Source organism: Gambusia affinis, linkage group LG23 (genome assembly GCF_019740435.1).
Source record: "Gambusia affinis linkage group LG23, SWU_Gaff_1.0, whole genome shotgun sequence".
Taxonomy (NCBI): domain Eukaryota; kingdom Metazoa; phylum Chordata; class Actinopteri; order Cyprinodontiformes; family Poeciliidae; genus Gambusia; species Gambusia affinis.
In genome coordinates this window covers 5,344,016-5,362,137 of record NC_057890.1, presented here as the reverse complement: position 1 = coordinate 5,362,137, position 18,122 = coordinate 5,344,016, and the positions used below count along the sequence as shown (strand labels likewise).

At 40.5% G+C, this 18,122-nt stretch overlaps 1 protein-coding gene across 1 annotated transcript in view; it reads right to left on the bottom strand.

The window, feature by feature from the left end:
- The window catches only part of LOC122826140 (proton myo-inositol cotransporter-like), a 68,922-nt gene that overhangs the window by 21,938 nt on the left and 28,862 nt on the right, over positions 1-18,122 (bottom strand). The window contains exon 4 of the mRNA XM_044107665.1: positions 4,141-4,249. Coding sequence (XP_043963600.1) covers positions 4,141-4,249 — 109 coding nt within the window. The remainder of the gene's footprint in view (positions 1-4,140; positions 4,250-18,122) is intronic.

The window sequence follows — 18,122 nt, the reverse complement described above, 5'->3', positions numbered from 1 at the left end:
CCCATCCCAAATTTCTTAGTTCCAAGCCTCAAGATTAGTCTAATCTTAAATCCCAGGTCATAAAACACTAACATCCCAATTCTAAGTCTCGATTTTCATGAAATCCTCAAAACTCACACCTTAAGGCTGAATTAAATCCAGTATAAAAAAGGTCTCGAGTCCAAAACCTTGACTTTCAGATCTCAAGTCTGAGTCAGTGGCAAAGAACCGTCCGTACGTGTTACTACATCGGATGGGTGTCCGGCTGTTTTCAAAGCGTCTGCGGTCTGAACGTTCGTGTCTGCAGCAGAAGACGTCGGTGAATCCAGAGGTAAACAATCGCTGAAAATCAGAACTACGAGAAGAGTCTGTCAATGAAGCGCATCACAATCCCACCACCGCTCTGACTTCGCATCCAAACAGGCTTCTCTACTGAAGTTTCAGGCATTGCAGCGCAACATGCCATTTCTATTAGTTGTGCTTTCTTTTTATTAGCTTCCTTCGTCTTGTTTTGATCTAGTGACGACACCGTCGGCCTGATTGCTGAATAACTATAAAACTGATCCATGAACGACAGCGTCCATTATGAGTGCTGCACACTGTATGTTGTCAACGTTCTTCTTCTGGAAATGCGGAGTCTCTTTGGTCGCAAACTGAACAACCATTTAAAAAAAATTTATTTCAGCAAAAAAACAAAATCAAGCGACATGATGTGTGAATGTAGCCAAGGCGGCAATGTGAGGAAATCCACAACAATGGTCTCCAACTCCAGTCCTCCAGGATGGGTAGGGGTTGCTTGTTTTAGACGAATCTCTGCTGTGGCGTATTTCAAGTCATGCATTGTTTCTGGTAATGAGTCATTCATTTGATTCATGCGAATTGAATCAGCAAATCCTTTAAGCCATGCAGCCCTTTGACACCGACACCGAACCCCGCTCATCTATAAGGAGTTGCAGATGCAACAACTGCATTCTGCAGCTTCCGCTTCTCAACTCAAGGGAGGAAAAAATTTTTTTAAAAGTCAAACTTTAAATCCTACATCATGTCAAAGACTTTAGTTTGACTTTCTATTTATTTTTCAAAAAGCGTTATGTAAGCATAATCAGCAGCACAGTGTGGGTGTGTGTTCTTATTTTTTGGGTAATTATGCTCCACCTGCTTTGACACTGTGACATTTAAGTTTAATAACTACTGTTGGTATTTGTTTGACCTATAACATCGTCACCACATCTTATGAAGACGACACCTGCAAATCTGCAGTGGATCTAATTAATCAAAACACTCGGCACACAAGATTATTGTAACGACTTCTAACTTGAGGACTATTGCGTGCTTACAGGAGACAGAGCTGCTTCAGGTTGAGAAGTTACTTAAAGTTCCAATAAATGGTGCTTTGGGAAAAAATGTTGATTAGAGTCAACAAAATTTTTGACAAACAACAATTATAGTCACTTGCTAACTCAATTCAGTCAGCTTTGCTTCTTCTTCTCTATTCTTCTTGTGTGACCTCTGTCCAACTCTTACATTGACTGTAAGAAGCAACATGAAGCTCAGAGTGAAGTTTTTCAGAGATAACAGTGGAACGGTGTCAAGCTTCTCATATATTTTCAGTTGGGTTTATGGAGTGGGTCCAACTTCCCTCAGACTGTGAAAGACCGTCACTTGGCAACAAGAAGTATCTTAAACTGTGCTAACGCGGCTTCTTCCCCAATCAGCCACGGTGAGATTTGTTTTGCATTTTCAGATCCTGAGCAGTTCCTCCCTGTTTCAATTTTGGAACCACCTGATGCTTCGTACAAGCCAAACCTACGCTGGTTTTGCACTCAAGTGATTTGATTGGCAGCAGATGAAATTCTTTGATAGGCCCTGGTGGGAAATTGATAACTGCATGGTCAAACTTTGAGGTAAAAAACCTTTGTATCAATTGTTGCGGAAAAGTGCATGGCAACCCGCAACCAACAAATATACAGAGAGATTTCAGAGAAAATGGCCGCCCAAAGGGGCAAAATGACATCATCAGAGCGTCGACAACCACTCCTGCGTGCTAACGGCCTGCCCAGATTCCTGCCTATACTCACGCCCACATACTGAGGGAAACCCTGCCAACGGAGACACACACTCAACTTGGCTGGAATCGAACCAAATAGAGAGAGATTTGCCAACGGGGAACAGGCTTTACCTGAGTTACTTCCACCAGATAAGGTACGACCAACTAAAAAGCAATAGGCTGTCCTGACTTTACTAAAATTACATTTTCAATATCTTTTGTTTAGTGATGACTCTAACAGGTTAGATATTGATATGTGAACATTTCAACGGGGTGTCCTGATTTTTTTCTGTTGCTGTCAAATCATCATCAATGTCTCACTTTACAAACCTTAGCTCTCTTTTAAAGAGTACTTTTGAAGCAGGTAGTGATAACTCAGGTAATTCCACATAACCAAAACGGGAATCTGTTCAATTCATAGAGCTGAACTGCATCTTAATGAGCAGCGTAAACATTATGTAACCTCTGCAGCATTCAGATTTACCAAAAGAAGATGTGGGCCCGTGTTGCTGCAGCCTCCCCAGCAGGTACACCTTTTCAGGCTGACTAGGAGAGTGGCAGATGCGAAAGTGAGAGAGACAGATAGGCGGACGGGGCCAGTGTCAGATTTAGTTTGTCCTGCCCGCTGTTCAGTGAGTTGACAGCAGGAGATGAAGATAAATACATGCCCAGAGAGACGGACGATCAATAGACCGAGATTCGTCGAGAGACGTGGAGGAGTGACGGGTCCAGAGCTTCACCTCGGGTAATAAAAGCTCAACTTCTGCATGCTGTTATTCTCTGAATAGCTTCCTATCCGATCAGATGTCAAGCAGGCCGAAGGCCTGGAATCTACACATCCACACGTCATAACGCACGGAGTCACATTTCCAGCACGTGCGCGCGCGCAGATACACCCCGTTCGAGCGCACCGGTCCGCCGGTTGCCAGGCAACAGCGCACATCCACCGATTGTTTACAAAGCCTTGCAATATAGTTCATCTCGGAGGGGAGGGTGAGACAGACGGATGATAGAATCTGCTCAGACGGAGCGATAAAGAGGAAGAAAGGAGGCATGGGGGGAGGGTTCCTGTCCGCTCACGGACGGTAACGCGCCGAGGCTATGTGAAGGATGGGCTTTGAGGGATGAAAGAAATGTTTTGATAGTGTGATGCCGTGACAAACACATTCTTCTTGATCTTGTGTGTTGAATGGGAATGCCTGACAGCTTTTTAGTGCTGTTTGGATTAATCCCAGGGCTGAAAAGACAAGAAATCCTCTTTTTCTGTTTGGAGTGGCAAAGTCATATCGGTGTGGGTTCATAATAGACTGAATACGAGGGTTTTGTTTTGTCTATTGTCCATGTACAACTTCACATACAATCAACCTTGATGGAAATGGCATTTTCAGGTCAGGGCTTTCACACTGGAACACTAGTTGTGTCAAAGTTTCAACCATATGACCCAGACTGGCCACTCAAATGAGTAAAATAAAAGCAATAATGATCGGGAAGAAGCCTATTGCTAACTCAAACTCCAGTACGAACGACCACAGTGAAGCAAGTTCCACATTTATGTGGATTAACCCCTTACTGCCTGAATTTAAATCGAGTTATGTAAAAGAAAAAAGTTTTTTTTTTCTGTCAATCTGATGCTAAGTTCATTAGAGACTGTTATTCTGACGACTGCACACACAATAAGTGTAAATGTAGGTATGATGCAAATTAGCGACATCGAGCACAATGTGAATAAAACAAGTTTGGCAGCCTCAACTTTGAATTTTAAATTCTAGCATTTTTTTATGGAACCATAAAAAATTTTTCCACATCCAGCTAAATACTGCCACATACATGAATATTAATAAAACTGCTTGCCAGATTTAGAAGACACTTTCTTGAAGTCTAGTTACAGGAAACAGTCTGCATCCTTCAAGATCATACATATTTTTTTGCATCGAATTTCTCTACTATTTAAAAAAAATCAACCCACCTTGAAGTAAAAAAAAAATATATAAAATTGTGCAAATAAACGATTAAAAGCCTAATGTGACTGCAATTGCCCCTGCTGTGCGTTTGCTGCAAACATAAAGCACGTTCTTCGATGCGAACCGTTTCCCACGCCTCGCGTTCACACTCACATGACCGTGTTGATTCCCGAAAGCTGCTGGAACATCTGAAGGCCGCATCCCACCACTAGAGCCCGGCGAGTCGGGGGGTAGGTCAGCATCCGCCAGATCACAGGGCCATCTGGAGACACGAGCCAAAGCACAGCAGAAATTAATTACCGCCTCAGCATGACCTCCACACAGCCTCAGAAGAAAAGCTAAAATCTAATAAACATTCAAAACAAACTTCCCTGAGACGAGGAGAAAGCAGCGAGACGCCTGCTGCTGCGTAACTGAAGTTGACAGAAGCATGAGAACTGAAACAAAGAGTCAAACTGTGGGGCTTTTTAGGCTTTATCCTAAAAAGATTAAAATTTTATTTCAGCAAGAAGTGTGATTTATTTCATTTGCTTATGTAATTATTAATTACTACTTAATTGTACACATTGTGCACAGTAATACTTTGTGGGATTACAATTTACTTCACATGGAATGCCAAAAATGTCAAGAAAATTTTTGAGAAGAAAACTGGAATTTTCCAAGTTCGAATAGCCTAAAATTTGCAAGAAAAAGTTTTGAGACTGTGCTTAGACTTAGAAATTTTCCAAAAGAAAACATGGAAATGTCAATAAGCTTTGAAATTCCCTTTTTTTTCCCAAGAAAATATCTTAAATTAATCTCAAAATTTCTGAGTGGTTTCTAGTAAAAATGTTGACGTTTCTAACTCTCATTTCTGAGTTTTGTCTTGAAAATTTCTGTCAATCTCAAAATGTGAGTTTTTTTCTCAAGATTTTTCAACCATTCAAACTCAAACTTTTCCAAGTTTTGTCTTGAAAATTTCTGAGATGAATCTCAAAGTTTGAGTGTTTCTTCTCACAACATTTTCAAACCCAGAAATCTCCATGTTTTTCTTTTCTAGAAAATTTCTCAGATTAATCTCGAAATCCTGAGTACTTTTCTCGCAAAGTTTTGACTTTACAAACACCAGAAACTTCCACATTTTTCTGAAAAATTCCCCGAGAACATTTTCGAAATTTCTGAGATTTTTGGCAGAAATGGACTCCTCCTCTGTTTTTTTTTCTTCTATCTATAATGGCCCTGATACGCCGCCGTCAATCACAAAGGTCACTGAACGCTCCACAGGGAATCTGCTGAGGCTTTTTTAGCCTTTCTGAAACGATTCCTAAGTGGGAACGTTTATGTCTGGGGAATCAGCTTCCATTTCTTCCATTTCAGATGCTGGACTATCTCAGTGTGGGAAGAAAAGAAAAATATTAGAATTTTCTTTGGCCGAAAGGAGCCTTCAATTGGCACGACAGCGGAGCCACACTGTGATCCCCAGCACAAGCAGACAACTGCTGCCTCCAGGAGGAAACGTCTTAATAAGAAGAGGGAGCGACTGGACAGACACTGAAACTGCACACACTTACAGGAGGAAACACCCAGGGAGAGCTAAAGAGTAAAAACTCTCACATTGATGCAGAAATATGCACATAGGACATGAGACACATGCTGGTTATTTGGGAGCAGCTGTGAGTGGGAGGACTCTGGACAGGAAAACGTGTCCATTAACAGTTTGACAAGCGGATCAGGCTGTGTAAAGGACACACCGCGGTCCTCCTTTTCTTGGCCGCCTGTCACATTTCTTTCAGGACATTAGTTTTCATGTTGTGTCACAAGGCACCACTTTTATAACAGCAAAAAAATTAGTGGAGATGATCAAACGTCTCCTTTTGAGCTATAAAGTTGTTGATCTTTTTAATCCACTTTAGTTCATTTTAAAGTCCCAGAGTGACTCCATGTCCAAAAGCTCGTTTATATCACTTTCTGGAGAGTGTGCATGATGCCCCTGTTTTTAAAAAAAAGACAGTTATTCTTATGGGGGGGGGGAGGAAATGAGAGACTTTATCACACATTGCAAAATTTATCATGTGTAACCGAGTTGAAAAATGAGCAAACGCATACAGGGAAAACCGCAGTGGTCATGATGTATAAATGTCCAGTTTTTATGTTTTCTCTTTATTTTTCTATTGCCGATCGGCTTTAAAAAATATGTGTAAACATATGAGCACAACTCATATGTTTACACACCCTGGAGGATTTTTACATTGTCTTTGGCCGCTTGTCAGAGAATGGTGGAAAGATACAACCAAACTGAGAAACAAAAACATTTTTAAAATAAAATTAGGAAAATAAAGTTGTAAGATTACACGAATAAATTCATAACATTATCAGAATAAAGCTGTACTTCGAGTATAAAATCAGAGTATTATGAAAATAACGTCCTAATATGATTCTTGCAGTTTTGTTAGAAATGTTAGAAACATTGTTTTAGCTGCATATCCATCCTTTATGACCAAAAATACAATAGAGGAAAATCATTATTGCATTTTAGGCAATAAAATGTTTATTATCGTATTTTTAAAAAACAATTTATTTCTTTATTTGCTTCCTTTAATGGATTAAAAAAAAATGGTTTAAGTGGTTAGCTGAAAAAAAATCAGACTAAATGTCAGAAAAGAATAATCGTTGGCTTTATTATCAACCAAAGACAGACCGGCTCACTAAAATCCCGAAAGAGACATTGACGTCCGCGGTGATGATGACGATCTCCAGATGTTTCTTCAATAACGAAACTCTCCTCTAACAATGAAAAGGAAGCGTTGTTTTTAAAAGCCCAGCGATTTCCACGGCGTTAACCCGGTAGAGTTTGATCGCTCAATCCCAAAGGAACCGAAGCGGAGGGCCGTTATCCGATTACAGGGAATCAGATTTATGGACCGGAGTGAACTATCAGGACGGCTTAAAACCCACACGAGGAGAAACAACTCCACCAGTCGTACATTTTCTAAGCAATCATAGAATATTAGGTGTCATTTCTCTTCTTTTCCCGTCTTTCCCCCTAACGAGATCCGCGAAGCAGAACGAGAGTTGAAGCGGCATCCCAAAACCCAAATGCTGAAACAATCGCAGCTCCATTTCCTCAGATGAGTGCCACCCAGCACTAATTTAATCAGATGACATACTGGAAGAGGAAAAAAACAAAACAAAAAAAGATGAAAAACAAACCAGCAGGCAACCAGTCAGGCACAAGCGCAGTGATTGGGTCCCGCAGTACTGCAGTAATTGCACGTACGTCTTCCACATTGAAACCTTCCAGCACCATCTGTGTCATTTGTGGCCGATCTATGAAGCAATTATCAACTATTTTAACTATTGAGAATAGTTAAAAGATTTCGTCTGCTAGAAGAAAGAAATTAAATAATTTCAACCATGAACATTTCTTTGAGTCCATCGATACGACTATACAAACAAAAGAATGACTGAATGAGAGGAGAATTAAAGTTCTGAAATGACTTAGATGAGTTAAAAAGAATGTTTCTAAAATGCGTACTCATAATCTGGTGGATTTAGAGATTGTTTAGAAGGTACAGAGGGCAGATGTTGCACAGGTAAGCAGTGGCATGCTGAAAATACCCGTTTTCTTTTTCATAAAAACTGGAATATTCACTTAATTGTTCAATGAAGAAATCTCCAATTATTTGGTTTTCCTCAGAAACACCCGATCCCTTTTCATTCCCAAAACTATGTTGGCAATTAGTTCTTGGCGTTGTCAAATGTTTCTTTTAACTCATGCACCCAGAGCTGCACAGGACCAAACCTGCACGACGGAATAGAGGCAGAATGCAAAGCAGCGAGTACACTGGCGATATTCACACTGAATCCAACGGCGATTTGTAAATCCTGGGTAAATCGGGGAAATTTGGGTCAATCCACGGATCAACGCGTGGTCCAAAGAATCAGCGCCGTATCAGAGGAAATTGAACAATGTCCAATCAAGAGGCCCAGAAACAGGCTTCTCCCATCCGACCCAATCACAACGTCCTGGGGAAGCGAGGGCTCGGAAAGCAACTCCACTTATGTAACAGAGCGGGCAGCAATCAGGGACCGAGTCCCTGCAATCTTCCACCTCGGCCCGTCAAATCTACAATAATTATTCCTTCCACATACTCCGCGTCTCCAGCATCTCCTGCTCTTCTTCTGTGCTCCCTCATCAGAGTAAGATCACGACATCGGGTTCTCCACGCCGTCAAGATCAGAACACAAGGTTAGGACTGATAGCAAATAGAAATTAGATCCGCCACTGTTGTCTGTGGAGCTGCTGAAGAAGCTAAATAATACAGAGATTTGGTTGTTTTAACCAGGAATCAGCACTAGGTTAAGCTAATATCTTTTGTGCATCGGTTTCAATTGTGAAAATGGCGCTGGGACGAGGTGGGGTTTTTAGGCCGGATTGAAATTAGAGTATTTCACAAAACTGCAACGGAAACTTTTTTTGCATCACACAAGTCGCATTGATCAACAACTGGATGTTGCTACAGGCAGAAACGCCAAAGACGACAACAGGAAGTGTTTGGAAGATGATGACGCAGCAGAGTTTTTAATGATTTATCGCACGAACAAACTTATGCACGTGATTTCAAACGTACTTCTTATTTAATGGAAACACCGCAGTTGCAAAATTGTGTTGTTGTTTTTTCAACATTAGGGGAATATCGACAGGCTTTTGCGCTCATTCGTAATTGAAACGCAGCTAGTGTAATTTAAATAAATATGAAATAAAGATCCTAAAATGTATTGTTCAGAATAATTACAGTCAAAGAAGAAATGTTAGGAAGAAGACTGCTGCAGGGTTAGCGTTGTAGGAGCTCACATATTTATACACACACCTTTCAGACTCACATTAGTTTCAGCTGAAATGATGTCTTTAAATTCATACTACTTTTCCAGATGTTCAAATATGTAAGAAAACAGACTGCTATAGGGTCTCCAAGTTCGCTCCACATAAATCAGAGAAACAATCTAGCCTGTGCTAACAGAGCTTCCAACATCTAAAACATTGTCTGGAAGGCGGATTAATCTAATCCGCTAACTATCCAAGACTCCCGTCTGCAGACGCTGGGTAGCAGCTGTGTTTGTCTGAGGGCACAGAGGGGCCAGTGGTTGCCAGGAGCCCAACACCAGTGAGACAGATGGATGGAGCAATTGGCATCCCACATGCAGGAAATACATGCAGGTGTGGCCTGCACCAACACAGCGGGAAACCATGGCGTCACAAACCAAAAAATATCTTTGTAGGGTTTGGATCCAACTCTCTCAGTCACACCATTAAGCTGCAGATATGTGCAGGGCGCTGTGTTTGGACTCAAATTTCCCAGATTGACAATGGTGGAAGCAAGAAGTTAAGTTAGTCATTTAGAACTTTGGGAAGAGAAGATTATGTGCATTTCAATTATGCATTATGGATTTATTCCCCCGAAAGGCAGCAGGGATTGTTTAAATAAACACGTTGATTCACTTTTCCAGAACCAGTGGAACACCATCAGCTCATATTGCTCTTAAGTGGAGTGTTTGCTGCTAAAAGCAAAGCTAAAGAGTTCACGCAGAGTGTGTTTGGTGAATGTGAAGATGTGGGTGGAAATAAAATTTATGACTAATTCCACCCCAAGGTAGTATCATGATAGCACATTAACTGGTGACAAAATGTGTTTGTCTAAAATGTCTAATATTATACACACGCAGAGAAAAAGGTGTGTGAAGACCAAAATAATGTATTTTAAACTTATTTTCTTTACTTATCCAGACATTTGAGAGTTCTTACCTACAAGACAACTAAAATTCACACAAGCCTCGTTAATGGAGGCGGTTCCATGTGTTATAAAGGAAGCTCGTTTCAGTCCTTGTATCTGGACGTTGCTCTTTCAGTCACAATCTACATCTCATGACCATAAGTGACGCTAGGAACATTGATGAATTGGTTCTGCTTTTCTGGTAGCTGTTGGACAGCCTGTCTGGCAGACAGTGATCCAACATCGGCAAAATTCTTCCAGGGACACAGTTGTTCCTCTCCAGATTCACAAATCGCTTGTGGACTGGGCAATCAAATCTCCATGGGTCCTTCAGCAGATCAGCAACAGAAAAATTCTAGTCCACTCTTCCACCTCCAGGATGAACGCCACATTGCTACTTTTATGGGTGAATCCACATCAGCCCTGTTTAGTTCACCTTAATCAAACTCTACTTCATTTTCCTAAAATGTCCGATGTGTTTGGGGATGTGTGACCGCACGAACAAACTCTGGTGCGGACCGAAAAAGCAAACCGAAGTCTTGGTTCTGTTGATGTGAACTCTGGTGTGGTCCAAATGAACGCCAAGCAGACCGGGGACCGCTCCAAAAGCAGAAAAGAGACTGTAGCGCAGGGCATTGTGGGAAAATATAGCCAAAATAAACACACAGGTCTAGAACTAGTGAGAGAAATGGCTTGTGTTAAGAGAAACGCTACAACTCCTGAAATCTCACGCCACTCCATTTTTGCTTCCATTTTGTGAGGAAGGAAGTTGAGCTCACGACTTGTTCAGACATTTTTGTGTCGTTTCCTTCAGCACCACTGCAGGCAAGCGCATTATCAAGTTTTTACAAAGAGTTAAGATTGTTTGAAAGTGCGATGATTAAGCAAAAGGCAGCAACTGAAAGTGGAACAAACGTTGCAACTTTGTGCCCCAATCGAACAGAGTCTAGCGGACTATAGAGCAATCAACTCCAACTTTTGGGAATCAATTGGATTCTCCTTTCTGACAATGAAGAGTATGGTTTTAGACGACGGATGAGAAGTGAGATTCTTCGGACAGTTGGAGCACACTCCTCTCCAATCCAGGGAGTACAATACATTTTCTAAAAACTTCAATCTCACTTAAAGAACCAGAAAAATTACTTCCTTTCTGGCGCAACACTGATTGCATCAATTCACAGAGCCAAGGACACAGCTGTGTCATTCTGTCTTTTTGTTTGTCTCCGTCTATGTTGCCACCGATGTTTTATCAAAGGGAGGATAGAAAACAAAATGAAAAAATAAAAGAAAAACACCGGGCATGATTTGTCTTGACAGTGTGATCTTTCAGTTTTCAGCTTGAAAAAGTCAGCATCTGCTCACGTAGGTGAGGATCGGCTCATAACAGCGGGAGCGCGGCAATACGTCAGGATCAGAGAAGGTCAGGAGAAGAGCTGTCATCCGAGATTTGTCCGCGCCACCAGCTCTGGACGCAAGCCGCTGGCGGCTCACGAGAAGCATCATCACTGGGACTCACCGTGAGGCAAAAAGAAGCTATTTGTTTTGCTTCGATAAAATCCTATCCGTGTAGCATGTGTTGCTGGTGGTGGACACTACGATCTGTAGCGGTCGCTCAGGTGTCTCCATGAGGTAACAGCCAGAAACAAGCCACTGCTACTTTGAACTCACACTTTCTATTTCATATCTGCGCCTTCTGCAGTTGTGTTAGTTTTTCCAGTTTGAATACATACTGTAAGAACTATTACATCATTCCCAGAAGCAATTTTGCAGAAACTTAAAAAAAAAAGATTTAGTTCGTCTCGTCTTGTAGGGGAGTTTGTTTCAGCCCAACTTTTTGGTTTTTTATCTCATGCTGAAATTTATGGCTGTGTAAAAACAGGAGAGCAAAAGCAGCAGCGTAAAATGTTCTCTCATGGAGAAAACGTTTGCTTTAATTTCCCTCCCTGCACACAGAGCTGGTGACGGGAGCAAGGAGGGGATCATGACAGCTCCACCATCGCACAACTCTCCTCGCTCAATTATTAATGAGCTGCTTAAAGCCTACTGGGAGACAGGCAAGAGTGGAAAGCTTGGACGAAGAAGCTCTCTTTGTTCACTGTTTGTATGTGGGAATTATTCTCACTGTTGGCCATCAGAAGCACCGAGCTGCAGTTTTGACTCTACTTGGGATTAGAGTCTTAGCAACTGTCTCCTGTTGTTATGGGCAAAAATAAGCTGATTAGTGTAGCTTATTTAAGTACATCTCATCATAGAATATACAGTTAACATTACGGACCATAACTGGTCTGTACAGGGTTTCTGTAGGTTTCACCAACTCAAATTTAAGACATTTTTAAGGCTATTATTAATTACATTTAAGACCTGTATCACGACAGAAATTTACAGAAGAAATGGACACATTTTGCAATGCTCTCTACAGCCTTAACCCCCAGGGCCAATTTTACTTTGGATAGAAGGCACCTTATCTCATACAGGTTAGCAACACAAGTGAGCCAAAGGCAAAGACAAACGTCATCAAAGTCAGGCAACTAACAATAAATGACAGACGCAAAAAAATGTTCTAGCTAGTTTGGTTTACTCTGTGCTAGCCAGCTAATTTGCTATGTGCTAGCTAACTATGTACAAAGCTAGCTAGCAAGGGTATATTAGCTGCTAGTTAGCAGTAGCCTCAACCGACTTGAATATGTCTGTGTGTGACTCAAACTTTTACCTAAAAAATGACTGCAAGAAATAAAAAATAAAAACTACATAGAGATAAAAACTACGCAAGATTAAATATTCCTGCCACGACAAAATTTGAGACCTGTGATTAACATATTTGAACCCAACCTAATTAGAAAAAACGAGTTTAAGACATTTTAAGGACTTAATTTTGATACAAAATCTCAGAGTTTTAAAGTCTCCTGTAGTATTTATCGGCAGTACGCCATCGATGTCCATATTTACAGGTAGTAAATATGCTAAGAACTAAGCATATGTGCTAAGTAATATATTATCCTCCAAAACAGAGCATTTGATATATTTACCAAGGACAGAACATTTGCATATATCTAGTGAATATTTGTTTTTCTTATTAATTCTGCTTACAAATACACAGGCTCAATAGAAACTCCACACAAGCTGCAGCTAAAGCTTTTTTTTTCTTAAATGCTAATAAAAAATAACATTATTAGCTGTAGCTAAAATGCTCTTGGGATAAAAAAGTAAGATGTGTTTGTGCCTATTGTAATCCATGAAATGTCAAAGAATTGCACATAGAGCTTGGGTCTTATAAATAGCACATGACTAACAGATGTCCTCAGGCTTGCCAGTGGATGGTAACCATGAGCTCTCGTTGCACATAGAGAGTTTTACCAGGAAGATATGATCCAGGAGACATAACCAATCATCTTTCTGTCTGTGGTACAATGAGCAATGCATATACTGCCAAGACACAACAGCCTGAAAAGTCCCACTTTTGGAGTCTCTGTTTTAGAATGATATATATATATATATAAAAATATGCCTTATATATATATATATATATATAAAGGCATATTTTTAATTTAATTTCCCTTATGGGATTAATATAGTATTTATTTTTTGATGCAAATCACTTTCTGCAGCTTTGCTATTAGTTCAGTGTTTTGCAAATTTGGTTGTGTATGGGGGAGGGGAAGGGGGGTTAATCTCCATAAGTTGATCAACTTAAAACAGATTTTTTTTAAAATCCAACTGCAGTATTTGTTTGAAGTTCTTTCGACCTACTTCTACACGCAGAACGGTCGTCGTTACTCGGAGTCAGCCACAGCAGATAAAGCAGACTTTGTGGAGACGACGAGGAACGGCAAACGTGAGTCACTAAAGCAGCGCGACAGCTGACGTCGTCACCAGTGACGTTTGCATGAACGCAAGCTGGGACCTACGTTTCAAAACGACAAAAAGACGTGTGAAGCCAGAAGTGACCCTTGCGCCGTTAATGAAGTGAAGGGGGCTTAGAAATGGCAATAATGCGATGTAAAAATGGAGTAGTGTAAAGATTGGATGAAGAAGAAAAAAAAAAAAAAAAAAAAACAGGACTTGAACAGGAAGACGGGTTGTGGTGCCAAGTTTGGGAGGTTGAAAGGGAAACAAAATGACACAACAAGGGCGTGCTGCGGTGGCGTAGGGGATAGCACGACCCAAGCTTGGAGGTCTTGAGTCCTCGACGCAGCCGTCGCGGGTTCGATTCCCAGACCCGACTGACATTTGCCGCATGTCTTCTCCCTTCTCCTTCTCTGTCAGCCTACTGTCATATAAGGGACACTAGAGCCCACAAAAGACCCCCTGGAGGGGGAAAAAAAAAAAGACACGGCAAAAAGAAAAGGAAGTGAAAAGACAAAAGTAAATAAAAGGAAAGGAAAAATTCTCTGCTTGTAAATATTTTTAAATTCTGATTTTCAGGGAATCAAAAAGATAACTGTTGTAAACTATAAAAGCTACTTAAAATCTGCAACTAACTTCTATTTAGCAGATCATCAAAGGTGATGAATCATAAACGTAACAATTTGTGTCTTCAAACTGCGAGGAAACTGGATCTCCATGCCGAGTTCTCACTCTCGATCATGTCAACGTTTTAAAGCATCGCCTTCCTTTTCCTGTGTGCGTCACTCTCACCTCCCGTCTGAAGGGCCCTGAGACCGTGAGAGGCTTTCATGCAACGATTGTATCAAGTAATTGTTTTTCACAGAGCAAAGACTCCCAATGTGCTCAAAGGGCTTAGTCAAAGCAAAGCCTCGAGAAGATTAGGTAAACAAACGGATGCATCATCGATCTGTTCGAGCGGAGCAAATAGTTCAGGACAACCTCGGAAGAAAAACAAAAAAACATAAACAAAAAAAAGAGAGAAAGCGACAGACGAGTTGAAAAATGGGATTTATGAAGAAAACGTGAACGATTTTACATCAAACTGAAAGGTGAAAATTGTCCTTTTAAACTTGAAGTAACATTTTATCTATCCATTTCATCACACTTTAAATAAAACAAACGCATAAACAAGGCTTAGGTTAATGTCTTTTATAAGTTAATGATGAACCTGAGGTGTATTTATTAACACCAAATCATCATATAATACTCTCATGTAGCAGAAAATACCTTTTTATTTAGCGCCAGGCTAAGCTGTACATAAATATATTATTGTAAGTACTCCACACCAAAGCAGTGCATTAATGCTTAATAATGAAAACGTAAAGAATCTTAAAAATCTTTTTTTTATCACAGTGAAACAGTTGAGGCTCCTGGTTTTTTACAACAGTAGCAGAGATTGTTGGATGTATGGAAAGCCAAAAAGTACAAAATTTCCACGCTTCACATTGTCTTTGTGAGAGATAAACTGTTTTAAATACACTACCAGCTCTACGTCAGGACTCCACTCACCACCAGGTGCTTAGTAAATGGTCACCTTGGGTTCCAATGGGGCCTGGCTATGCTAGCTTTGCAAAACATTTGAGAAAGGTAAAGGTCCTCTTCAGCTCTGTGCATGATGTCAGATAAACATATGGTCGCAGTCTTGCATGCAAAAGAGAAAAACCACATATTTTAATAGCATTTGTTTGGCAACAGAGTAGAAAAAAAAAAGTAAAAAAAAAAATCGTTTCAAAGGCACTCCACACCAAAACAGTGCAAGACTGGCAAAAACCGTTTTATTCAGCACGACTGTTGATGTTCAATAAATTGAGTTAAACACATTAAACATTAGATCCCTGATAGGCATTGAGAACTTGTCAAACATCCCCCATTGATGATTTAAATAGATTTAAATGGGGTCAATGCAGGTGGGTGGAGAAATATATTTGACTTTCTCTGTTTTTAGGTATGATGAGAACTGATAGGAAAAGTTACACCCTGCGATTTCCATTTGAAGCAATTATCTGATCCCATTAAGATACGAGTTAAAATGTTCCAGCAGCAGGAGCATGTTCATTAGGTTTGTTAATTATATCTCACAAAGTTTTGTTCCCCGCACTCGTTTCAGCGCAAAAAAGAAAAATAGGCCAATTATCGAGATTTTTCTCCAAAGGTTTTGACAATTTAAGCAGTTTTATTTTTCACCCCGAGTGTTTTAATATATAACAAATATGAACACTATAGAAACAAACTCTGATTAAAATAATTTTAACTTTGTTTCGGAAACAAAAGGGTTTGTCTTGCTATGGCAGCTCCAGGCAGTGAGATGGAGAACAATAACAAAATCAAAAAGGATTTTCTCTCTGGAGCCAACATGGCCACTGTGTCCATAATCAACACAAGCCGTAGACAGATATATTATCACACATGAGGCAGAGCCGAGATATGAGTGATCAACAGCAGGTGTCCTGGGAAAGGAACAGTGAATCGTTACGTCATTTTGAAGCGCGGTGGCGACAGATTTAATGAGCCATTAGGATTCAGGACTCCCCAGAGACCCACCTGCCTGTGGCGTAAATGACAGGTTGTCTTCTCCACGGAGATGAACAAGCTGAGGGGATTTCAAACACTTAGAAAGGAGAGCAGAGAGGTCAGAGAGGTCAAAGGGGACACAGATGCTGCGCTTAGCAAACGTGCCGATAATTCACGTCGTTTTCAGATCGATGTTTCATATTTTAATCTTAAAGATTGTTTCATGAAAAACAGAAAATGCACAACCGGACCAGCTAGCTTGGTGTCAGTATCGTAGCATCATGACCGCCAGTGAAGCCTTAAATAGTCCGGCTGAAATTCCCCCCATCTAATAGACCAGGTGTGCTTGAAATCTTTGAGTTTTTCTTGCATCCAGGTATCATGGCTGTGTATGAAAATGGCCTCAGAGTATCGACTGAAAGAACAAGGTCAAGATCACCTAGAACGTTCAATGCCATTAGTAAAGAGCGTTTTGTGATAGTCAAGGAAATCCAGCGAACTCTGGAAGGTTTTGAGCTACGGAGCAGAGCATGTTCAAGTCCATCTGTTGATGAATGTTGTACATCTGGCTTTGCTTTAAATAGCATATAAATAATCACTTTTTTTTTTTTTTTACATACAAAGGTGCCATTACATTCACACGTTTCTAGTACACCACTAAGTCTGACGTACAAGCGACATCCTCTAGCAGTAGCGACGTGTGACAAAGCCGCTTCTGGTGATCCACTGGGGGTCGATCCTTCGCTTCCAAAAATGATCTGATGGGACGCTGGAAATGACTATAACTGTGCTCAAACTGTGCTAAAAGGAGTTAGCCTTTCGTCAAAGCTATTCAAACCTAAAATAGCGTTTTAATGCCAGACGCTGCAGCAGCATGCACCTCCAACGCTGATGTCAGCGTCCACAGTCCACATTTCTAATGAAGAACGGAACTTTTCACCAATTTGATGGTTGAATAACCTAAATAATAGATTTAGATTATGTGTATTTATTCAAAAATTTACCAGCCAATGGGGTTTTTTAATTGAAAATGTTGCCTGTTTTGGCAACAAATCCTTTTTAGACCCTGCAATTATCTCACACGAGCAGCTTGATATGTAGATAAAAGAGCTCATTAAGAGCCCAGATCATCATTTCAAGAGCTGCACGCCTCACTAGTTTTACTTAAGGTCAATAAAAAACATAGAACGCTCTATATGAAGCTGAAAATACATTACAAATACATAGGAAAACAGCTCTTTCACTGTCAAAGCCCTGTGCCAAAAAGATACAAAAATGTCCTTTGTCCCATTGAAATGAGTCAGAACATGTTATTTATTGAATATAATTTACAAGCCGACAAAAGAGCGTTTCCCCGTCGACTTATGAGAACAATTTAATCCTGCTTTTGCTCTTTACAGTGGCCACTGTGCTCAGGAAAACTATTAAAGTGCACGCTAAGTGCATATCTCGAGATGAGTCACAACCTTCCTGTTATCGCATAGGAACCCCGGAGAACATTGTCACAAGTCAAAAGTGGCACTAATTGCCATCAAAGTGAGCCCTGTGATTTCCAGCCAGTGAAAAGCTCCAGTCGTGCTGCTAAAAACCCCTTTAGTTGATTCCCTATTGTGAGTCGAGTGTTATTCAAGGCTGAACGCCGAAGATTCGCCTTTGAGTTTCAGAAAATTCATGAAGTTATACAATCGGTTACACAACCTTATGTTCTTACCTGATCTCACAAAGTTTTAGTAATTGGCACAGACATTCGGAGAACAATACGTTTTTATCGCTCCGAGTTCAATGCAAGCCTACTGCCTTCTTGTTTGATGCATCATACAAGTTTCCAGATTTTCTAGTCTCTTCCGTCAGGCACACTTCAAAACTTAACTCCATTTCATCAACCAACGCTCAACCTTATTGCATACAAATCGGTTTAGAAACACATGTTACACTGCAAACAGCAAAAATAGTTATAATATTCAATGCAATACCTGTAAAGGGGACCCA